We start from the raw sequence: 21,098 nt of genomic DNA, 5'->3' as shown, positions 1-21,098 counted from the left end.
CCAAAATATATCAATTTCAACATCAAGCCTCCTCAACTCACACATTGACACTTTACCACAATTTATCAAAATCATTATCTCATCATTTTAACCCACTTTACCCAAGTGGCTCAAACTCAAATATATTGAGATATCATATACTCTTCCTCATGCCAATTCTCAACAACATCAATTCCACTAAATCATCATTGTACACAATCAATATCATACTCACCATCAACATGGTTCAACTCACAATTCAACCATAACCAATCATCAAGCATATATCACAACATGCATATTTCTCATACATCATACTATCAAGGCATCATTAATCATCATCACCTATATGACCACATCATATATATCAACAATTCAACAACATCAACAATTCAATGCCTATCTTAGGGCCTCTAGCCTAAGTATTTTCTACCACATTACATATTAGATACGGGAAACCGAAACCATACCTTAGCCGATTTCCCAAGCTCAACTGGAGCACTTCCAAATCACTTATCCACAAGCTCTCAAGGCCTCAACACCTCCAAGAATAGATTTTTCACCCCCAAATCCCTTTTTCAAGCTTTTCAAAATCACCACTCAAGCTCCAATATTCACATATACACAACCTAAGCCACAATCATCATACACATACACAACATCTCAATATCCAAACATCATAGAACAATAAATTACACTAGGGTTGAGAATCTTACCACACCCAAGGTCCAAGGAGACAAGATTAACCTTCTCCTTCAAGAGAGTTGGGTCCTATAACATCAAAGAGCCCAAAATCTCAACATTTTTGCTCATAAAACTCGAAAACAAGGCTGGAATTTTGGAAGAGAAAAACGTGGCTTAACTCAACATTAATTGTATGGGTTTTGTAGAGCTCTTCGCGGTGAACGCGTGGCCGCAAATGGAGCGGCAATCGGAGCTCTAGATCAAAAGTTATGGTGGTTTGAAGATCAAGTGAGAGAAAGAACTTGAGAGAGTGTTCTTCCCTCCATGGCCTCCATTGTCAGCATGTGAGTGTGTTTAGTGAGGAGAGAGAATGCTGAAAACTAGGGTTTTGGTCTAGTTATGTTGGGCCAAGGGCCCACTTTGGGTCCGATTGGCCCGGTTTGGCCCGTTCGGTCCAATCTTGGCCCGAATTCTATAAAATTGGTACCGAAATTCTCGTCTCAATCTCCTCCATCATATTTAGCCACAAAAATCACATTTTGGGCTTTCTAGAATAAATTCTCATTTATAGGTTAATTAGCCGTTAATTAACCGGGTTTTACATGACACATTTCAACTTTTTCAGAATTTTGCAGTGTATTAGAAGAATGAATTAAAATTAAGTTAGTTTGTTAATTTTTTTATTAGGTCAACTATTTTTGGTAATTTTTTTTACCCTTGAATCCAAAATTTTGAGCAACAGGAATTAAAAGAACAACGTAACTGGAATTGAAAGGAGCAACCATCTCTGACTAAAACAGAAAAAAATGGAGCAACGATCACAAAATTCGCTAAAATACTATTACCTACCATAAAAAGCTCATCTATTAATGAATCTGTAACATGATAATATATATAATTACTACTAATTAATCAAACCAAAATCAAATCAACCCCACCATATATTTACAGTGTTTTATTAATGTTTTCATGGAAAAAAATATACTATAGCAAATATTGAAATAATTTTGAGGAAACAAAAAATTGGTATATTTTTTTTCTTAATTGAAAGTAAATATAAATTTAAAATAAATTATTTTATTGAATATATATTATTTTAAGTGCTATTAAATATAAATTCTTTTATATACTTTATAATTTATTATATTTTATGATAGTTTTCTTCTCAAATACTTTAGGATTATAATTTAAAATTTAGAGTAAAAAATTTATTATTTAAAGTTTAAAATTTGAGATAAATAAAATAAATTAAAAAAAATAACTAATGTTGGCTGTTTGGTTATCTAACATTACTATTGACAAATTTGCTTTTTATCAACAATAATAAAAGCATCTTTTCAAAAACAAATATAATGAAAGCATAACACTATGAAATAAGGGATAAGGTTTGTAAAAAAAAATTATACTCCTTACTTAAATTTAATAGGTATTTTCCAACTCATTTTCTCTTGATTAATACGTTGATTTATTTATTTATTTTAAATATTTCACATTTTTTTCAATATACTAAAAGTATTAAAAACTTAACTTTAATTTCTTAACTAACCATATTATACGAATAATAATTAGATCCTTCGTTCTTATTTAATTTATATCTATTTATTTTGTATTAATAAAATTCATAATACTGAGAAGTGAGAACTATCTTTGATTATAGTATAAAAATGAATGAAAGTTAATGATTTATTATTAATTCTTGTTATATTGTTCTTTCAATTCTTGTTGCTCAGAATTTTGGACCCAAAGAAAAAAATTACTCAAAATAGTTGATCTCATAAAAAAACTAACAAACTAACTTAATTTTAATTCATTCTTTTAATACATTGTAAAATTTCTAAAAATGTTAAAATGTGTTAAGTCCTGTGTACCTTTTTTAAATGGCAAAAAAAAAGAGAACACTTGTCATCTCTAAACACAAGTTACGCAAATTTTTTATGTGTAGAAACTTTTTTATTTCTACACCATAACATTGCCCTTTGTTTAATTTTTCTTCAAGATTTTTAGTTAAAGTTCTTTTCATATGTGGCTATGTACGTATTTTACTTTTAGAGGTCGTAATATTCCACTACCTCTAATTTACGAACTTAAGCGTAAAGCTTTGTGTGATAGAATGTTACAAACATCATCACACTTAAAATAAGCATAGTCATTGTTATCTGTTGACATCTTAAATAATTGTTGTCTAGACCCTGAAGTTGATGAGAGACACCTCTACGATTTGTTCCGCCAGGTCTGACAAGTGGTTTTGGTTTGTTTTGCCCCCACCCTTTTGTAAAATTTATTTTTGTTATGTTTTGTTTGATTGTGTTTTTTTCTTTCATGATTGTTTGTAAACTTTGTATGAATAAATGGAGTGTTATTTGTACAATATGAGTACTGCAAATGCAATGTTAAGTGTCATACTATGATTTATTTATATATTGATGTTTCTTTATTAGCAAAGGTAGCTTCTGTTAGAATTATAACAATGTCTTAATTGTTCTTAGTTAGTGCCATTATAGAATTATTTTCAAACCTTACTCTTTATCATTCATTTTTTAAATTGGAATATCCTAAAGAACTTTATCTTTAACTTTGTGTCTATACTCTTGCTATACATTTTCTTTTATTTGTTATTCTAACAAACCAATCTGATAAAAAATCTAAAATCACATCCTATGATCTCTGTGATGTTGATTTGTGTGATGAAATCCTCAAGAATATATATTTTTAAGCTTTTTTCTTTGTATGTTACATGCTTGATTAAATGCCTATAAACTCTTTGAATTTTGCTTCATTTGTTCTAACGATACGATTAAGAAGTTAGTTAATAAATGCAGGGTAGTTAATCAGAATTAACTAATATATGGGACTTAGGACTTGAGAGCATCAGCTTATGATTTGATATTACTAAAACGGAGTTAGAAATGTGTAGCCACATTACCTTCGTTACTTATATTCTATTGGATATGAAGAAATTAGAGATGCAATGGTAGTGTATTTTGGCATTGTAGTTAGATTCTATTAACAAAATTAGAGAGAGAATTTTGTGCTCTAAATTGAAAACCGCTATGTCATAATCATTTATGAATTGTGATGTGGTGTTTTATTTTTTACAAATTGCTATTGTCATGATTATTCTACCTTACTCACTCATTACTTATTTAATCCATGATTTCAGTTTAAGTTATTTATCTACAAGAATACACTATTTTTGTTAATTCACTATATTTTCATTTGACATATGAAATTGTGGTTTTTAACTTGCATGTTGGATTAACAGATAATATAAATAGACTTAAATTTATTATATAAGAAATTAAGATCAGAATGCATAATTGTTGAATGTATACGAACATTCAAATTACATGATCTATTTTATTTTTGTTCAATGAAAAGGGAAACTAAAACCCGCTTATTTAAGTATTGTCTTTTTTTTTTCTTTTATCACTACAATGCACATTTTTTAAATGTATGCAAAACATTTTCAAAGATACAACAATAGTTGGTGGTTCTCATAATTTTCTATCTGTGAATATAACAATGATAATATAAGTTTTTGTTTACTTTTCAAATTGTATTTGTGACTTCAATTTTTTTATTCAATAGTTTGACTATATAGTTTTAAGTTACATTGGTTCTTAATTAATAGGCTCTGTTGAGAGTAAATAATAATTAATTCTTTTTTTCATTTCGCAGTACTATCAATTATGAATGTGAACCGTCATTGTTTCGAAAAAAAATTTGGCTAGACAGTTTCTATGTAACAAACAATATCCTTTAAATCAGGTTTAAAAAAGAAAAAAAAAGAATTAAATGGTAGTTAAGAAAATGCTTAGTTTGATAAAAAGAATTGCTCATGAAATAATTTAAGGTGACTTCTTTAGGGATTTAAATGAGGTATTATTTTATTTAGTTTCAACATGTGTGTATGTTTGAATTTCTTAACATGCTTTGCGGAATAAAAGGATGTCTATTTAGTATTTTAAGGACTTTAAATTCCTCTATTATAAACTTTAAACTGCTTATGTGAATTAAGTAGTTTTAATGATTTTAAAGTTTGATTCTGGACTATTATTAAGACTCGAGTTTTAGAGTTTCGCATATTAACAGAGGCAAATGCAGAATGGCCAAATCTAGCGCAATGGTTGGAGCTAGCAATTTTTAGTCTATGGTTAAAATTGTTCTTTATTATCAGAACGAGCAACTTTATATTTTTATTGTAAGTAAAAATATACATTAAAAATCCTGTTGACAGATCAAGAATTTTCTTTAATGTAACATTAGTAGTTTAATCATGGGGTTAAGTTTGATTTTGGTCCGTAATGTAGAGGCAAAAAATTTATTTCGTCCCCGACCTTTTTTTCGCTATAAAATGGTCCCAAATGTTTAACTTAGTTTGAAAATCGTCCTTTTTACCAAATTTTTTTTTTTATTATCAAATTACTCCTAACTAAAAAAATATAAAATAAAAAAAACGGAAAAAGGGAGAAGGGAAGGTCGCGCATTAGGGGAGTGTTGCTTCCAGGGAAGAGGGGGAAGGAGGAAGGGAAAGTGGGGAATCTCCACGCCGCCGCTGCTACTCCTCGCCGCCACCGCTACTTTCTCGCCATTGCTCCTTTCTTCCTTAGCACACACTCACACTAATGGCAAGAGAGGAGAGAGCAGAGGAAGAGAGAAAGAGAAGAGAGGAACGGAGCCGTTCTCGTCGCCACACCCTTGCCCTCGTCGCGATTTGCAGTGCTGCGACTACCACAGCGCCCTCCTTGTCATGATTTGCAACCTGCCACCACCGCATCGCCGTTCTCATCGCAATTCGCGGCGTCGCCACCACTGCCGCAGCTCTTTCCACACGATCCGCCACTACCACCGCAGCTCTCCTCCCCTCGCGATTTGCAGTTTACCGCTGCAGCCCCTCCTTCCCCACCACCGCCGCAGCCCTTTCCCTCGCGATTTGCATATCACCTGCTCTCTCTTGAGGTCCCTCTAGTGCTATTTTAATTTTTTATTCATTTTTTCTTTAATTTTTCATATTTAAAGGAATGTGTTTTGCTTCTGCTTATTCCATTGTTGTTGTTGTTGATACTTTTGGTTGCTTCTGTTTATTCCTTTTATTCCATTGTTGTTGTTGATGCTTCTGGTTGTTTCTGCTTCTGCCTGCTTCTGTTTTTGTTTCTGCTTCTGGTTCTGCTTTTGTTGTTACTCTAATTCCATTATCCATTGTTATTGTTGTTGTTGTTCTTCTGGTTGTTGTTTGATTGTTGTTATTCTACTACTTCTGTTTCTGCATTTGCTTGTGCCCTGCGCTTCTGCTTCTGGTTGATTTTTGGGAAGAAGAGAAGAGGGGTATTTTTGTCCGAAAGATGATTTTAAAACTAAGTTGAACATTCGCGACCATTTTGTAGTAAAAAAAAGATTGGGGACGAAATAAATTTTCGACATCTACATTAGGAACCAAAATCATACTTAACCCTGTATAAAATTTTAAAAATATTTTGATATATTACTACCTCTTTCAAATATAATAACATTCCCTAGTAAAAAAATAAATAATAATAATAATAATAATAATCTCCTCGAAAAAATGTTCTTTCTCTTAATATTTTATATAATAAATAATCATAAAACACATATATCTTAAATATTTATAACATACTCTCAAATATTTTTTAACTCACTTTTGTGAACATTTATAAATAACTTACAAATAATATAAGAATTTGTCCAATTTCATCGAAAAAATTACAACAAATCTCAAATATATTACATAATTGTATCAATAATCATAGCCTGTTACTCATAAACTAATAGCATAAATGGTGTCTTCTTTCTACATGCTGCCATACACGCATCGTCATTCTACTATGCCATGCACGGCCATCATCACATGATGATTTTTGTTATCAGTACAGTAAAATTTTCTTTTACAAAAAAACTAATTTAAACTGTATCTATGTGTCTAAATATCTGTTTGATTTATTGACTATTCTAATTACCAAATTGACTTAATTAATTTAATTAACTAAAGTACATAATAATATATTAACGCGATAATTTTAAAGAGTTATTATCACACCATTTGCGATAAAAATAATACCCTAAATATTAGTTGATTTCATTTTAAAATTACTACAATTACATACATATATGTGAATTATTTTTCATATTGTGTATCCAGAAAATAATTACTATACATTTATATATAAATATATGTAGTTTAATTTATTTTTATTTTTTAATTTATATTTTACATTAATAATTAATTTAATATATACCTAGAACAATTTATTTTATTAGAAATCTAAGAATTTAACATTATAATTATTTGTTTTTCTTTTTTAAATAATTATAAGTATATTGCAAATTTTTTTAAAGCTTATTTATTTTTTTAAAAAAATTAATAAATCTATATGTTTTAAAAAATGTATATATATTCATCTTATTGCCCATAAAAAAATAAGCACTTTTAGTATATGTTAATATACTAATATTTTTTAAAAACTCTATTATCAATTAAGTGTAATAGTAATATAAACAATCAAGTTTTTTTGTTTATTTTCTTTTTTTTGCATTCAAATAATTTTTAAACAAGGAAAAAAAAGACTAAACACCTTGGGTAAAATTGGAATAATTAATAATAAATAGAAATATTTTTTATATTTAACATATTAAGTTTATTTAATGTAAAAATTAATTTTAAAATCGGATTTCTTTTAAATATGTAAATAAAAAAATAAAAATAAAAATTTTTTAAAAAATACAACCCATTTATTTTATTTGTTTCAAAACAAAAAAAAATAAATTTCTAATTCTTAAGTAAATTTTAATTCAGTCACAAAAAAAAAAAGTGAATTTTAATTCATAAGTTTTGGAAAGAAGCTCTTAACAACTACTGTGTTGGATTTGGTTACACAGTGGTTTTGGGTTTAGAAATATTTGTAAGGTTTATAATATAGAATGGAAAAGGGGAAGCGTTGTTGATGATAGAGATGGTAAAATTGCTTGATTACAATGATAGGACTAGCTAATTGGAGCGCACACCAAGATGATTTATACATTAATGCAGCTCATCACTTTTTGAAGAGTAACCGATCTTCCTGAAGGTAAGATATCGCTTGGTTGATAATAAATAATGCAGAGGAGGTCACTGTATTGCTGAGGGGTTAACACTTACCTCACATTCATGTAGGAGAAGCTATTTTGCTGATAGGTGGAGGTTCAAGTGAGGAAGTTGTATTGTGTTAGCAGGGCCCTTCCAACTCTACCAATTAATCTCGAGGATGCTGCTCGAAGTGAAGCTGAAATTGAGAAGACACTTCAGGTACATTGATTTGTTTGCAGGAGCTTATCTTTTACTTCATTTCTTTTCATCCATTGGTTAACTAATTCTGTAAATGAATGCAGGCTGGTGAACAACTTGTTCGTGTAAATCAGGATACACGTTTGAACTTTAGAGTACTTGACCTCAGAACCCCGGCTAATCAAGGAATTTTTTGCATTCAACCACAAGATGGAAATGTAAAGCATTTCATCTGAATTTTATTTTGAAGAGTCTTACTTATTCATGTTCATTCTTGAATTGCATGCTGTTGAGATGGTTGCTTTAAATTTTAAATTTACAGCAATTAATGCATACTACGACATTTAAGGTATAGATTTTCCCCATGATACCAAGTTGAATGATCAAATTATTTTTCATTGCATTATTCGGTAGGTATTCAGACAATTCTTATGATCTGGAGGCTTTGTTGAAATCCACACTCCAAAGTTGATTGCTGGGTCAAGCGAGGGTGGAGCTGCTGTTTTCAGACTGGGCTATAAAGGGCACCCTGCTTGCCTTATCCAATCACCACAGCTTCACAGGCAAATGGCAATATGTGCTGATTTTGGCCGTGTTTTTGAGATTATTCCTGCGTTTAGGGCTGAGGATTCCTTCACACACAGACATATGTGTGAGTTTACTGGTCTTGATGTTGAAATGCAGATTAAGAAGCATTATTATGAGGTATATTTGACTTTTAGGCATATGTTTCTTGGTATGGTTTTGAAATTATTGTGGTACATAACCTGATTTACTGATATTGAGTTTTTGAGCAGATTATGGATAAAGTTGATAGGTTGTTTGTCTCAATATTTGATAGCTTGAACCAGAATTGTAAGAAGGCTCTTGATGCTGTGCAGTGGCACACCAGTACCCATTTGAACCTTTAAAGGTAAGCAACTAAGCATCTTCTATTAAAAAAGAAATTGTATTAAATAAAAGAGTAATTATTGTTAACTATACCATGTTGTATTTGTTATGCTATGAACTACCAGTTGAAAAAATGTGAATACAAATGAATGCAATGCTTAAAGGCTTATATGATCTTATTCATGATCTGATATATCCCGGTTAATATGCAGTATCTTCGTCAGACTCTGCGGCTTACATATGAAGAAGGGGTTCAGATGCTCAAGGTAAGCTTAAAAATTTCCTTAGTATCCTCATTCTCAGTCCGTATCATAATCTTGTGTGCTTGCAAGTTGAAATGGGTTTATAGTCCCAAAAAGGATGAAATTATTGTCTTGATGCCTAATTAGGTTCCCTGCGTTCTGTTGTAAGGGGTGCTTCATTGATGCTGAGGCTTTCCCTCTATTTTTCCTCTTATAGATGGTTCTCGGTTTTCGTTGCAACTGTTGAATCATTGACCTCAACACTCAGAATTTTGTTTATCTTCACTAGTAAGAATATTAGAAAATGGTATGTCTTGCATATACTAATAATTTTTAATTTTGCTTCACAGGATGCTGGAGTAGAGATTGAACCTTTTGATGACTTGAACACTGAAGCTGAAAGTAAGTTGGGGCAGCTAGTTTTAGAGAAGTAACTCTCTCTCTCTTACACACACAGCAAAGAAGTGTAATATTTTATTTACTTTTTAATGACCTATTATTTTTGGATTAACTTGTTCTAATTTTTGTTTATAGGTATGACACGGAGTTCTATATCCTTTACTGGTACCCCTTGGCTGTAAGGCCATTTTACACAAGGTCTTGCTATGGTAATTCACAATATTCCAATTCATTTGATGTCTTAAGCAATAAGAGATTTTGTCATAAATTGGCATTGGTCCTAGAAATGATTTCATTGAACTTTTCATCTATACTGTATCCGTAAGAGAACACTTGTAAACTCCTGGAGCGCATTTAATATGTGTTCTAGAAACATTAATAGCTACTTATTCTTGATATTTTATATAGTTTTTAAACATTATAAATGAAAATAAATGTATATAATTGTCTTGGAGTATGCAAGTATTTTTGTAGCCATCATTGTTTTTTCATATAGTTATTTCCAGATAAGTTTAGAGTTTGCTAATGTTTTTATTCAATATTCTGTGTTGCTTGCCCCTTAGATGAGGAGATCATTTCAGGAGTTCAGTGTGTCCACAATGCAGAAATGTTGAAAAACAGCTGAGTCTTGCAGCATTGATGTCAAGACGATATCTACATACATTGATTATTTCAGGCATTCTTCATGGCCTTTTACTCAGTTCATCTTGCCATATAATTCTTTGTTTCTTTGTGTAACTCTAGCAGCTATTGTCTCCATACATCGGTAAATATCATTTTAATAAAATTGTTACTTCTAAAAATCAATATATCTAGACATAACTTGTGTCCAAACGAGTAAACCATTATTTTGACCATTGAAATATTAGTTTGTGACAAAATGATCCCTTAAAAATTGGTAATTATTTCATGGTACCTGAAATATTGTTTCCACTTGACAGAAATCACTTAATATAGCTGCCACTTTCTTTGTTGAATACACCCTCAGAATGTTCAAATTTTTCTTTACTCGGTAACCAGCAATTTAGTGACCTATTTGTTTAATGAAAAATGGATCTGGATGTACTTTCAATCAGGATGTTCAAATCTTCCACTAAAATTTATTTGTCTGTTTTGGACTTTTTGGTAAAAGCAATGCGATGAGTATAGAATGATAGAATGGTGTTTGATTGCATTAGGTAGGTAGTGTTTCGCACTGGGTATTTTATTCACTAGTAGTCATAGGATTAGGATGGTGCATTTTGAGTTTCCTTTAACCGAAGTTTGAGGCAAGACGTAATATGAATGTCTCCCCGTTTGGTGCCAAATTTTGTTTCATGTTCATTTGATGAGTGATGAATTTCTACATAATGGTGGAAACATGACCAAGAAAATAAAAGGTAAAAAATAAAGAACCCTGTTTGGCATCACCCATGCAAGATGCACCTCTAATACACTGATACCACCACGGCAATCAACTCGCAAAGTCGCAGACCAATACGCACACATCTTGTTGGAGATGACATTGCACTTTCTGTTATCTATACTCGTTAAGTCTTAATTTATTCATATTACGTTACAAACACTAAACCTTAGAGAGAGAGAGGACAACAATTCCAAGCTCCAAAAAGGAATGGTTAGTTACTTCTTACCTATATGAGACTGACCCAGCGCTAGTTCAAGAACAGTTTTTTTTTTCCCTCGCTGGATACCTAGGATTGCGCAATAATGGATTTATTTATTTGTTCATTAAATTTAAACTTGAAACTACAATGGATTCTTTCAAATTCTAGAAAGTAAAAAGTGAAAATTTATAATTTTTCTGTTATTCATTTTCATTAGTACTGGAAAGTAAACAATAAACTAAGATATGAAGTTGTCTAATAAGAACATTTAATAATTTTTTAAGTAAAACTATAAAAATTCAAAGAAGAACAAAAGAAAATGTATTCCACTAAACCAAATTCTAAACAAAACTTAATAACAAGTAAATTGTTTATTAAAATAAAAACGAAACCTTAAAAAACTGTAAACTCTAGACCACTTTTGGTTCCTAATTAAAATTGAAACTCTCTTGGAAGGATTTAATTAACATGAGTTATCCACCTTGGCTTTAGCTTCTTCACTTGCAGACTTGACAAATTTCTTCCAATAAGAATGATTTTGCCACACAACAGACATCTCTTCGATGGGAACTCCCTTGGTCTCCGGAAGAAACTTATGGATAAAGCAGCTCATAACCAAAACAAACACAGCAAAGAAGATGAAGAGGCCAAATTTCATATGGCAGAGCATGGAGGTGAATACTTGAGCAATCGCGAAAGTGAAAATCATATTAACGGACACATTGATACTCTGAGCTGCAGATCTGACTTCAAGGGGAAATATCTCGCTAGGAACCAACCATCCAAGAGGACCCCATGACCATGCAAATCCCATCACATAGATGCATATAAATCCCACCACAAGGAACGCATACCATTTTGGCAACGTTCCTGGGTTTCCATCTACTCCAAATTTGCTTGCTATTGCGGCGGTTATCACAATCTGCATCCATCCATTATATATAACAAATTCAACAATAATGTAGGCAAACTAATAATTAAAAATATAAATGAGTAAAAATGTACCTGACAGATAAACATCTGAGCACCGCCTTCGAGAAAGAGCTTGCGCCTTCCAACTTTGTCAACGGTAAAGATTGAAACAAAGGTAGCAAGAGCATTAAAGCCACCGGTGATCATGGAAGACATAAGGGAAGCATTGCTACCAAAGCCAATGGTTCTGAACAAAACAGGAGCATAGAAAGTAATCACATTCATGCCTGTGAGCTGCTGGAAGAAAGGAATGGCTATGGCCATCACGAGCTGAGGCCTATAATGCCTCTTCAACAGAGTGGCCCATGGGTGATTTACTGCCGCGGACGATTGACTCGCCTCAACAAGGTCCTTGAACTCTTCCTCCACGTCACTGGTTCCTCTAATCTTGATCAGCTCTTGCTTGGCTTTCTCATCTTTGCCACGCTCGATCAAGGAGCTCGGCGAGTCGGGGAGAAAGATTGCGCCGATGACGATCATCACGGCGGGGACAGCCGCGAAACCCAAGCTGTAGCGCCAGCCTTCACCGTTCTTCATCTTGGCGAAGAAATAGTTGAGAACGTTGGCGACAAAGATGCCAATGGTGATGGCCAATTGGAACATCATGTTAAGGGCTCCTCTGTATTTGTAAGGAGCAACCTCCGACACATAGATTGGAACAGACTGATTAGCACATCCAATTCCGAAGCCAAGCAACATGCGACCAACAATGAGCATCCACACTTTCTGAGCAAACGCATTGAAACCGGCACCCACGAGAAACAGAATACCGCCAGACAACATGGTAAGACGCCTTCCAAAGATTCGAGTGATGGAAGACGCACAGAGTGATGCCACGAGAGCAGCCAGATACAGGGAGGATGTAAAGAGTGTCAAAACCTGGCTGTCAAACCTGCAATACTGATTGTCAGATGGCTTCATGTTCATCTCCTTTGCATACACGTCTGGGAAAAATTTCTTTAGAAAAGGATCCATCGATGTAACTCCACCTGAGATGCCAAGATCATATCCAAAAATTAGTCCTCCAAATGCAGCAACCATACACGTCACAAAAACCCGGAAAGTGAGTTTTCCCGGATATTGCTTCCCATTGGCAGAGCCCTTTCCAATGAGTCCTCCGGCCATTGTTGTATTTGATCGGTGAGTGGAATGGAACACAACACTTTGAGTTGCTAACAAGGGAGAAGAATAAAAGAACAGCTGATGATGAGGGATAGATAGAAGAGAAGAAGAGAAAAGAAAAGACTAGTGTTAGGTTTGTAGGAAAGAACGCAAAGACTATGCTATTTTATACATGATTCAGGCAAGGACTTCTGCCAGAATTGTTATCTTTTATATGTAAATAAGATTAGATAAAAATGATCAAGTTTTAGATAAAAATTAAAAGATAAATTATAGGAAATAGGATATCAATGTGTGATCAATATAAGAGATAATGTATAAAAATGAGGTATATAAATTTAAGTTTTTGTATACAGAAAAGTTAATAAAAATTCTGACTACTACTTTTAATAATATTTAAATTAAAAATGATTTAATTTAAAAATAATAAACTATTTAGAATAAGGTTAAATTTCTTTTTTATGAAATTAAATATTTGTAAAAGTAAATTAAAAAATAGTTTAATTTAAAATAACACCGAAATTTTTTAAAAATATCATCGAAATTTTTTAAACATGACATCAAATTTCTCTCAACATTTTATTCATCCACATCCTTTTTTCATATTTTATCTTTTTTTTCTCCAAACATGTTTTTTTTTTCATGTTTCTGTTATTGATACAAATTTTTTTCTGTATCTTCTTGTATTTTAATTACTTCAAAAATAAAAATTTTAACTAAACAAAATTAATTGAATTGTATACTTTTAAATCCTAAATAACAAATTGTCTTGTAATATGAGAAGGGAAATTCAAATTTTGTTTATTGTGGTAACATTTTTTGTTTTATACAACATTTCAATGTCATTTTGTTTTATATAACAAATTTCGATGTCATTGCTATTTTATTTCTGTGTTTTATATAAAAAAATGTCAGTGTTCCTTTTCTTCTTTTTTATTGTCATTTTTTGTATTCTTTTATTTTTCTCCTTCATAAAAATTTTAAAATACACAAACAAATAAATAAATAAATAAGATAAATAAGAATAAAGAAAAAAAGTATAAGAAAAAAACAATGTCAGAAATAACAAGAACAATGACGACGACAAAGAATAAAGAGAAGGAGGAGGAGGAGAAAAAGAAAAGAAACAATCAGGTTCTAGGATTACAAATTATGTTGAGGAGAAAGGTTCAGGTCCAAAAACCGTTGCACTCGAGGTCTACGAGAACTAAGAGAGAAACAAGAGATAGAAACGACACCTTATGACCTTATCATTCATATCTATTATATATTTTTTTTTTTTTTGGTTTCCCACGGTATCCCCCAACCCGACAGGTCAAGAACTAATCCGCCGCGGTACTGAGCTCCATTTAAGGGTTTGCCGCTTTATATTTTAACTGTCCAACTTGGTCACAAACACAAAAGGCCCAACACACAGACTTTGCCAAAATAATCATGGTCCCTGGTTACCCCAGAGATTTTAAAATAGTAAAATATCAATGCCAATTATTCATATCCAGGTAAGCAAAAAAATGAGAACAAAATCTCGTAAAATGCTATATAATTTCCTACATCGGTTGACAAATCTTAAGTAACAAAATTGGCCTCCAATAAAATGCACGCTGCCATCTTTCTCCCTCAAAATACTGCAAAAATGGTATCAAAATTCAGATATTCAGTTTCTCTTAAGATGCCAATCGAACTCTTTTCCCTTCAATACAAAACTTCCGACTCCCTGTAAGCTGCACTCAAAGGACCAAACAAAGCATGTCACCACTTGGTAGAGAATACATGAAGCAATGATAGCATGAACGTTTGAAGGGGGTTAGTTTGATTAGTTTTCCACAAATGATGTGTAATACAAATATCCATACCTTTTGTTTCAGGTAAGCAATAGCCTCTTTTTTCGATGAAAAGTTGGACAAAACCGAAGATGCATGCTCATCAATAAGGGCTTTGAGCTGTTTCAGTTTCAATGATTCTCCAGGCACCTGTATTAAGCCGGTGATCAATCATCAATTCAACAGTGAGAAAGGGAAGATGCAGAATTGTAATAAAATAAATAGGCCTCACCGTTCGTAAAAGTTGTTTACACAACTTCTTCAGCTTCACTTTGGATTCAACCACCTTTTCTACTTTGACTAAATTGTTGTGTGTTTGTTTTTCCAAAGAATCAGTATCATCAGATCCTTCATCATCACTATTATCAAATGATGTCTTTTTACCCTGATAATAGCAGCCAGCTACTTTTTTGGGCCTGTCCTTTATGCCTAGTCCTTGCTTTCCGGTGGTGGATTTGTCCTTAGTATAATTAGGATCACAGCATAGTACAAAAAATTAAGATCAGTCCAGCCTCACAAGCAACTGTAGTTCATAGCTCATAATTGAATATCCCATGTGACTAATATTGTCATTTGATTAAACGTTATGCAGCATATTAAGAATTTTCAGGGTAAGGAAACATATACTTGGACTAGGTTGTAGAGATTTTCTTGATCTTCTTCATGAAATGCAGTTCTCTCCATCCTGTTTTTAGCACCTTCAGATGTAAGGGATTTTCTCTTCTTTAATTCTGCCCCAAGAAATCCACCAGAAACAAACCCATACTTATAGCCCCACCACTCTGGAGGAATGCTTGGATAAGCAGGTTCTGTGCCTAAACAATAGAAACGGATTAAGGATCCAAGAATAAATAAATTACAGAATAGAAATACCAAGGACACAATGTAGAAGTTTAGGATTAAGATTTTCAAAGAGAGTACTTTAGGCTGTGGGAGAGTGCTCTGTACTAAGTAATAATTGATGGCTCTTAAGAGTTTAATATGATCGATTATTTTTTAAATGGAAGATAAGAGGTTTTGACAACATGCAAAATAAGGAATGAGGCTTTGATATGAATGTAGTATAATAATGAAGATATAATGACGATATACATAGTATAGAAACCTCATTGCAAATTTGTACGTTTAGATTATACCTTTAACATTTTGAATTTCAGATGCCTTTAACAAGTCCAGTTCATCATCAACGTCAGATACTTCACCCTTTTTAACCTATTATCAACAAAATCCCAGACAATGTTAAATCAATTAATGATAAAATATATTGGGGGGGCTTGACTTTAGAAAATTGCTACATAACCACACAAGTTCCACATCCATATTATACAGAACAACCACTCCTTAAAACTCGGATACTAATATAAAAAAGTAATGCAACATTCCCTTTATTATCAATAACATCATGTCAAATTGTGGATTTGTGGCTATACTAAAAGAAATGGTTTATCCATGCTTGGAGTATGGAACTTACAAGAATTCCTTCAAGATCCTTTAAGGAATATTCAGAGACGAGCTTCCCCCTCTCTCTTCTCTTGTATCTGAGCATAAAGAAAAGCAAAAGAAATATATATAGTTAACTACACAGTAGAACCCCAAAAAGAAAAGGAATTAAATTGAAAGCGCATAGACACAGACCTTCCTTGTGGTCTGGTAGCTTTGGAGACAGAGTCCTCATCATCAAAAGGTACACTAGTCTTGGTTCGCACATTAGGTTTTCTTTCCTCTATTCCTGCCAAGGAATGACAGAAAAAAACATTAATGAGGCATCAGAATGTAGTAAAGTGGACATTTTGTTGGAAATCATAGTTGTGAATATGATACCTGAGTCTTCAACTTGTGGAGCTTGCTACAAATCACATGTAAAGAAATATTTGAGTCAGCAAAGTAGTAGAATAAGGACCAAAAAGCGAAACGATGAGTTGAATGTGAGACATACCACTTTCAACCTTTTGAGGATATTATCAAACTGAGTAGTGTCAAAAGCCCAATTGTTTGGCTTCTCTAAGCCAATTCCTATTGAAAAATAAGCACAAGCATAAGCAAAAGCATAGTATAGAATTGAATTTAGAAGAATGACGAGAAACAGTACCAATAGTGTCTTGCTTGTTTTGAACACGGACATAGCCTTTGATTCCCTGCTTCTCTTTGCCAAGGCCTTCACCTTCTTCCCATCCCTAAAATCAAATCAAATAAGATTCAAATTCAAGGAAAACAAAAGAGAGAGAAGAGAAGCAGCAGCGCACCATTTGCTTCATGAGGCGAAAAGCAGCGGATTGCCTGGCGACACCGACATAGCAGACAGGGGATTCAGGTGCCGCCATGCCTGCCAACTATTCTTCTTGTTGTTGTGCAGTTATGCCGCCGATTATGTGTTTGGTTGCTGGCACAATACAAACTTGTGTTGTGCTTACATTCGTGGCGGGTTTCACTTTTGCTCCTGCACTCTGCCCTGCCTTCTCTCTAATTCACCGCACCACAATTGCCTGTCATCGAGTTTTGGTCAATCCAATTAAATCATATGAATTGCTGCATGTTCTTTAATATCTACATTGCATATACAAAACTTCATGATACAAATAGGGAGTTAAACCCCATTTTGGTCCCTGAGATTGGCGCGCTACACTGATTTGGTCCCTGACTTCCCAATTGTTATAATTTGGTCCCCAGATTAAAAAAAGTGCACCAATATAGTCCCTCCTCAATGCAGTTAGTTTGATAGCTCAAATCTTGTCATGTTGGACATATTAAAACGACGTTGTACACTGGCGCTAAAAGAGCACTAAATGATGTCATCTCAGGTTTGAACAATACTAAAAGAGAGGGGTATTTCGTTTTAGTATTGTTCAAACACTCAAACGACGTCATTTAGTGCCTTCTTTAGGGTGACAAGGCTTGAACTACATCACTAACGGTGTTGAGTTCCGGATACACGATGGACTACATTGGTACACTTTTTTGAATGTGAGACCAAATTGTAGCAATTGGGAAGTCAAAAACCAAATCAATGGGACTTAACTCTACAAATAGGCATGACAACGATAAATTCAAATTCAACAATGGCACAAGAGGAACAGCCATTTTGTTTAATCATCCTTAACTCTGTTTGAAAACAACAACAAACACAAGTAATAGTGCTTCGTCAACAACAACACCCACAATCATCTCATCATCATCGTCATCATCATTAATCACTAAAATTAATCAGCACCCTCAACAACATTCTTGCTATAATAATCGTTCCAATCTTCTTCATCAGCATTCCTTTGTCTTCTATTACCACACTCCATCAAGGTCAGAAGACACAAACGCACTGAATAAAATCACAGAAGACTTACGGAAGGACGAGTGGCGAACGGCGAAGAGGATGACGAACGAGATGCGACGAAGACCGGCGAAGATGCTGCTGCCGCGGCGATGAAGATAGGCCAAGATCTTGCTGGAGGCGGCGACGGAGACCGTACTGGAAGCTGCGATGAAGACCGGGCTGGAGGCGGTGACGTTCAGGCTGCAACGAGGGAAGGGGACGACGATTCTGCCTCAGCCCTCAGACGCGGGAAGACGACGATTTTGAGGTGAAACCGTGAGAGTTTGAGACGGTGGCAGTGAGAGGGGAGGATGGTGGCGGACGTCGATGAGAGGAGAGCCGGAGAGGTGCGAATTTGTGGGCTGAAATTGTGAGAGGATTTGAATTTTGGAAATGGAGAGAGTATGAGTGACGGCACTGCAGAAAAGGGTGATAGGGTTAGGGTTTACTTTCTCAAAACAAACTAGTGTAAAACCCACATATATTGGTCCATTGTAAAAATTTATTATTATATGTCTATTGATTGATATTAATAATGGTTACTTTTAATCAGTGTTCTAAAAACCGAATCAGACCGGCCGGTTCAATCGGATTAATTGAAAATTGGTCTTTTAGTCAGTTCGGTTGAGATGAAAAACCGTTTAGCAAAAAAATGGTGAAAAAATCGGTCAAGTCGACAGTTAACCGGTGAATCGCTTGAACTGGACGTTTTTTTTTTTGTTTTCAATTAAAAAATAAAACAAAAATATATTAACCCCCCTCTTTCTGGCACACACCCACGAGGCCACGACCCATCACCACTCAGCCCCTCTCTCTCTCTCTCTGATCTCACGAAACCCTAGCAGCCCTCTCTCCCTCCCAGACCGCCAACAGCAGCAGCCAGCGACCAGCGCCGCCGTCACTGACGAACTGTTCTCCTCAGCCAGCGTCGAGCTCCGCGGTCGCGATTCTCTTCTCCTGGATCGCTTCACCTCGCGTCGCCAGGTATGCTCGTTGTTGGCGTTGCCACCTCTTTCCTCGTCGTCATCGGCAACCCTGAAATCATGTCTCCATCTTCATCATCGATCCCCCTCTCTCGCGCGTCAAGCCTGTCTTCGATCCCCTCTGTGCCCAATCTCACTTCCCCTTTTCCATCGCCGTCACTTGGATTTCTCCTTCGCCGCCAGTCTTCAATTTAACGTTTCTTGTTTTGTACTTTTATTTGGTTTTCTGATTTTTTATTCTGAGGCTACTAATTTCTGGTTATTTTGAGTTACTGAATTCTGAGTTTGTAAGCCTTCATCCCTACCCTACTTCAGTTTCATTTTTGGGAGTTAATTGCTGTTTTTTTTTTATTTAATTAAGTTGATTGTTAGCTTGTTTTTCTAGGTTAATTGTTGGTTTTTGATTGCTATCTTTTGCATTTAATTTTCGTTCATTCCTGTCTTATGCTTTTTTAGTTTTTTTTATTTTGTTAATTAAATGAATTAATCAGGTTTTTGTAATTCTATTTTTTAAGTTTTAGATTTTGTTTTTGTTCTGTTTTTAATGTTACTGCAGTTTGATTTGGTAGTCTGTTTGTTTGATTTCATATGTTTTTGTAATTGTATTTGTTTTTTTCAAATTCTGATTATGTTTGTTCCAAATTTAAATTTTGTTTGCAAATTCAATGGTTGGTGGTTATTACTGAATTGGTGGTTAGTTTTGATTATTAGGTTATAAATTGAAATTTTAAATTTTATTAGGTTAAAATTTATTGAAATTCAAATATTTAAAATTATATATTAAATTTTTAATAATTTTATTTAATAGTTAATAAAACCGGTTGAATCTCAGTTGAACCCCGATCAAATCATTAAACCGTAAACCAGTGACTTCACCGATTTATTGACCGGTCCAATTCTCGCAACCTTGCTTTTAATTAAAAAGTTTTTGTGTATCAAATTTTATTATCTAATATATAAAATTATTCCAATTTATATTTATAGAGATCAAATAATTTTCTTATTTTTATAATTCATATTAACATCTATTAAAAAAAAGTTATATGCTAAAATCTATTTTATTAATTTTTTAAAATAAATTAGACACTATTATTTTAAAATTAAATTGAAAAAATAATATAAAAATTATATAAATTATATTCTATTAATAAATTACACTACAACATAATTTTATTTAATATTAGTTAAAAATATTCAATTTTTTAATGTCTAATAAAAAATATCCCAACATAAATTATATAACATTAATTTAATTTTTAATCATAATTTTGTAAAATCACATTTATACCAATATATTTTGCCTATTAACAGTATTTTTATATATGATGAATTAGTATTATTATTTTTAACTTTTACTATATGTCACTCTAAATTTTAGAGTAAATAATATCCTCCATATGAGTTGTTGCATATTTGCATAAAATTATTGACCTCTTTACATAACAATTAGAGTATCATACGGTAAATAAATATAAATACTAACACGAAAAAAAAAATATTTTTGAAGAGCTAAATTACAATTCAACTTATACTTAAAAGTTAAAATAAAAATTGTTATTTTTCAAAAATAAAATTACTATCATAAAATTATTTTATTTGACAAATTTATAGTAACATGATATAATTCTATAAATTTATACATATTTTTTAATTAAATAATTTTTAAATAAATAAAATTATTTAAATGAACCCACATGCATACGTGTACTGTTTAAATTTTTATGGCTTAAATTTTATTTTTATGTGTTTTTATATAACTTTTTAAAATTTTTATTCATTATATATTAACCATTTAATAATAGATTCTAATTTTTAGTCA

The 21,098-nt window shown here is 32.8% G+C and overlaps 2 protein-coding genes and 1 pseudogene across 4 annotated transcripts; 1 reads left to right on the top strand and 2 right to left on the bottom strand.

The window, feature by feature from the left end:
• Nucleotides 1-4,939: 4,939 nt before the first annotated feature.
• LOC107479845 (aspartate--tRNA ligase 2, cytoplasmic-like) lies at nt 4,940-9,942 on the top strand (annotated as a pseudogene).
• A 1,395-nt stretch (nt 9,943-11,337) lies between these two features.
• On the bottom strand, nt 11,338-13,356 carry LOC107479846 (sugar carrier protein C-like). Its single transcript, XM_016099942.3, has 2 exons — nt 12,084-13,356; nt 11,338-12,000 (listed from the first exon to the last, which is right to left on the bottom strand). Exons 1-2 carry the CDS (start codon nt 13,173-13,175, stop codon nt 11,542-11,544), a joined length of 1,551 nt encoding a protein of 516 aa, XP_015955428.1. The 5' UTR covers nt 13,176-13,356; the 3' UTR covers nt 11,338-11,541.
• A 593-nt stretch (nt 13,357-13,949) lies between these two features.
• LOC107479852 (G-patch domain-containing protein 1) lies at nt 13,950-18,758 on the bottom strand. 3 transcript variants are annotated; one of them, XM_052259634.1, is made up of 13 exons: nt 18,328-18,757; nt 17,236-17,475; nt 17,082-17,166; nt 16,929-17,005; nt 16,814-16,838; nt 16,628-16,721; nt 16,464-16,530; nt 16,129-16,204; nt 15,620-15,807; nt 15,225-15,452; nt 15,026-15,142; nt 14,820-14,893; nt 13,950-14,055 (listed from the first exon to the last, which is right to left on the bottom strand). In XM_052259634.1, exons 2-12 carry the CDS (start codon nt 17,311-17,313, stop codon nt 14,837-14,839), a joined length of 1,092 nt encoding a protein of 363 aa, XP_052115594.1. In that variant the 5' UTR covers nt 17,314-17,475; nt 18,328-18,757; the 3' UTR covers nt 13,950-14,055; nt 14,820-14,836. The 3 variants fall into 3 exon arrangements, with proteins under 3 accessions (XP_052115594.1, XP_020994285.1, XP_020994284.1); XM_021138626.2 differs by lacking the exon at nt 13,950-14,055 and having other exon boundaries at nt 14,517-14,893; nt 15,620-15,801; nt 18,328-18,758; XM_021138625.2 differs by lacking the exon at nt 13,950-14,055 and having other exon boundaries at nt 14,517-14,893.
• Between the last annotated feature and the right edge of the window lie 2,340 nt (nt 18,759-21,098).

This window comes from Arachis duranensis, chromosome 3 (genome assembly GCF_000817695.3).
Source record: "Arachis duranensis cultivar V14167 chromosome 3, aradu.V14167.gnm2.J7QH, whole genome shotgun sequence".
In the NCBI taxonomy this organism is placed as follows: Eukaryota; Viridiplantae; Streptophyta; class Magnoliopsida; order Fabales; family Fabaceae; genus Arachis; species Arachis duranensis.
Note: the sequence above shows the minus strand (reverse complement) of the source record. Positions and strands in the feature narration are given on the sequence as shown.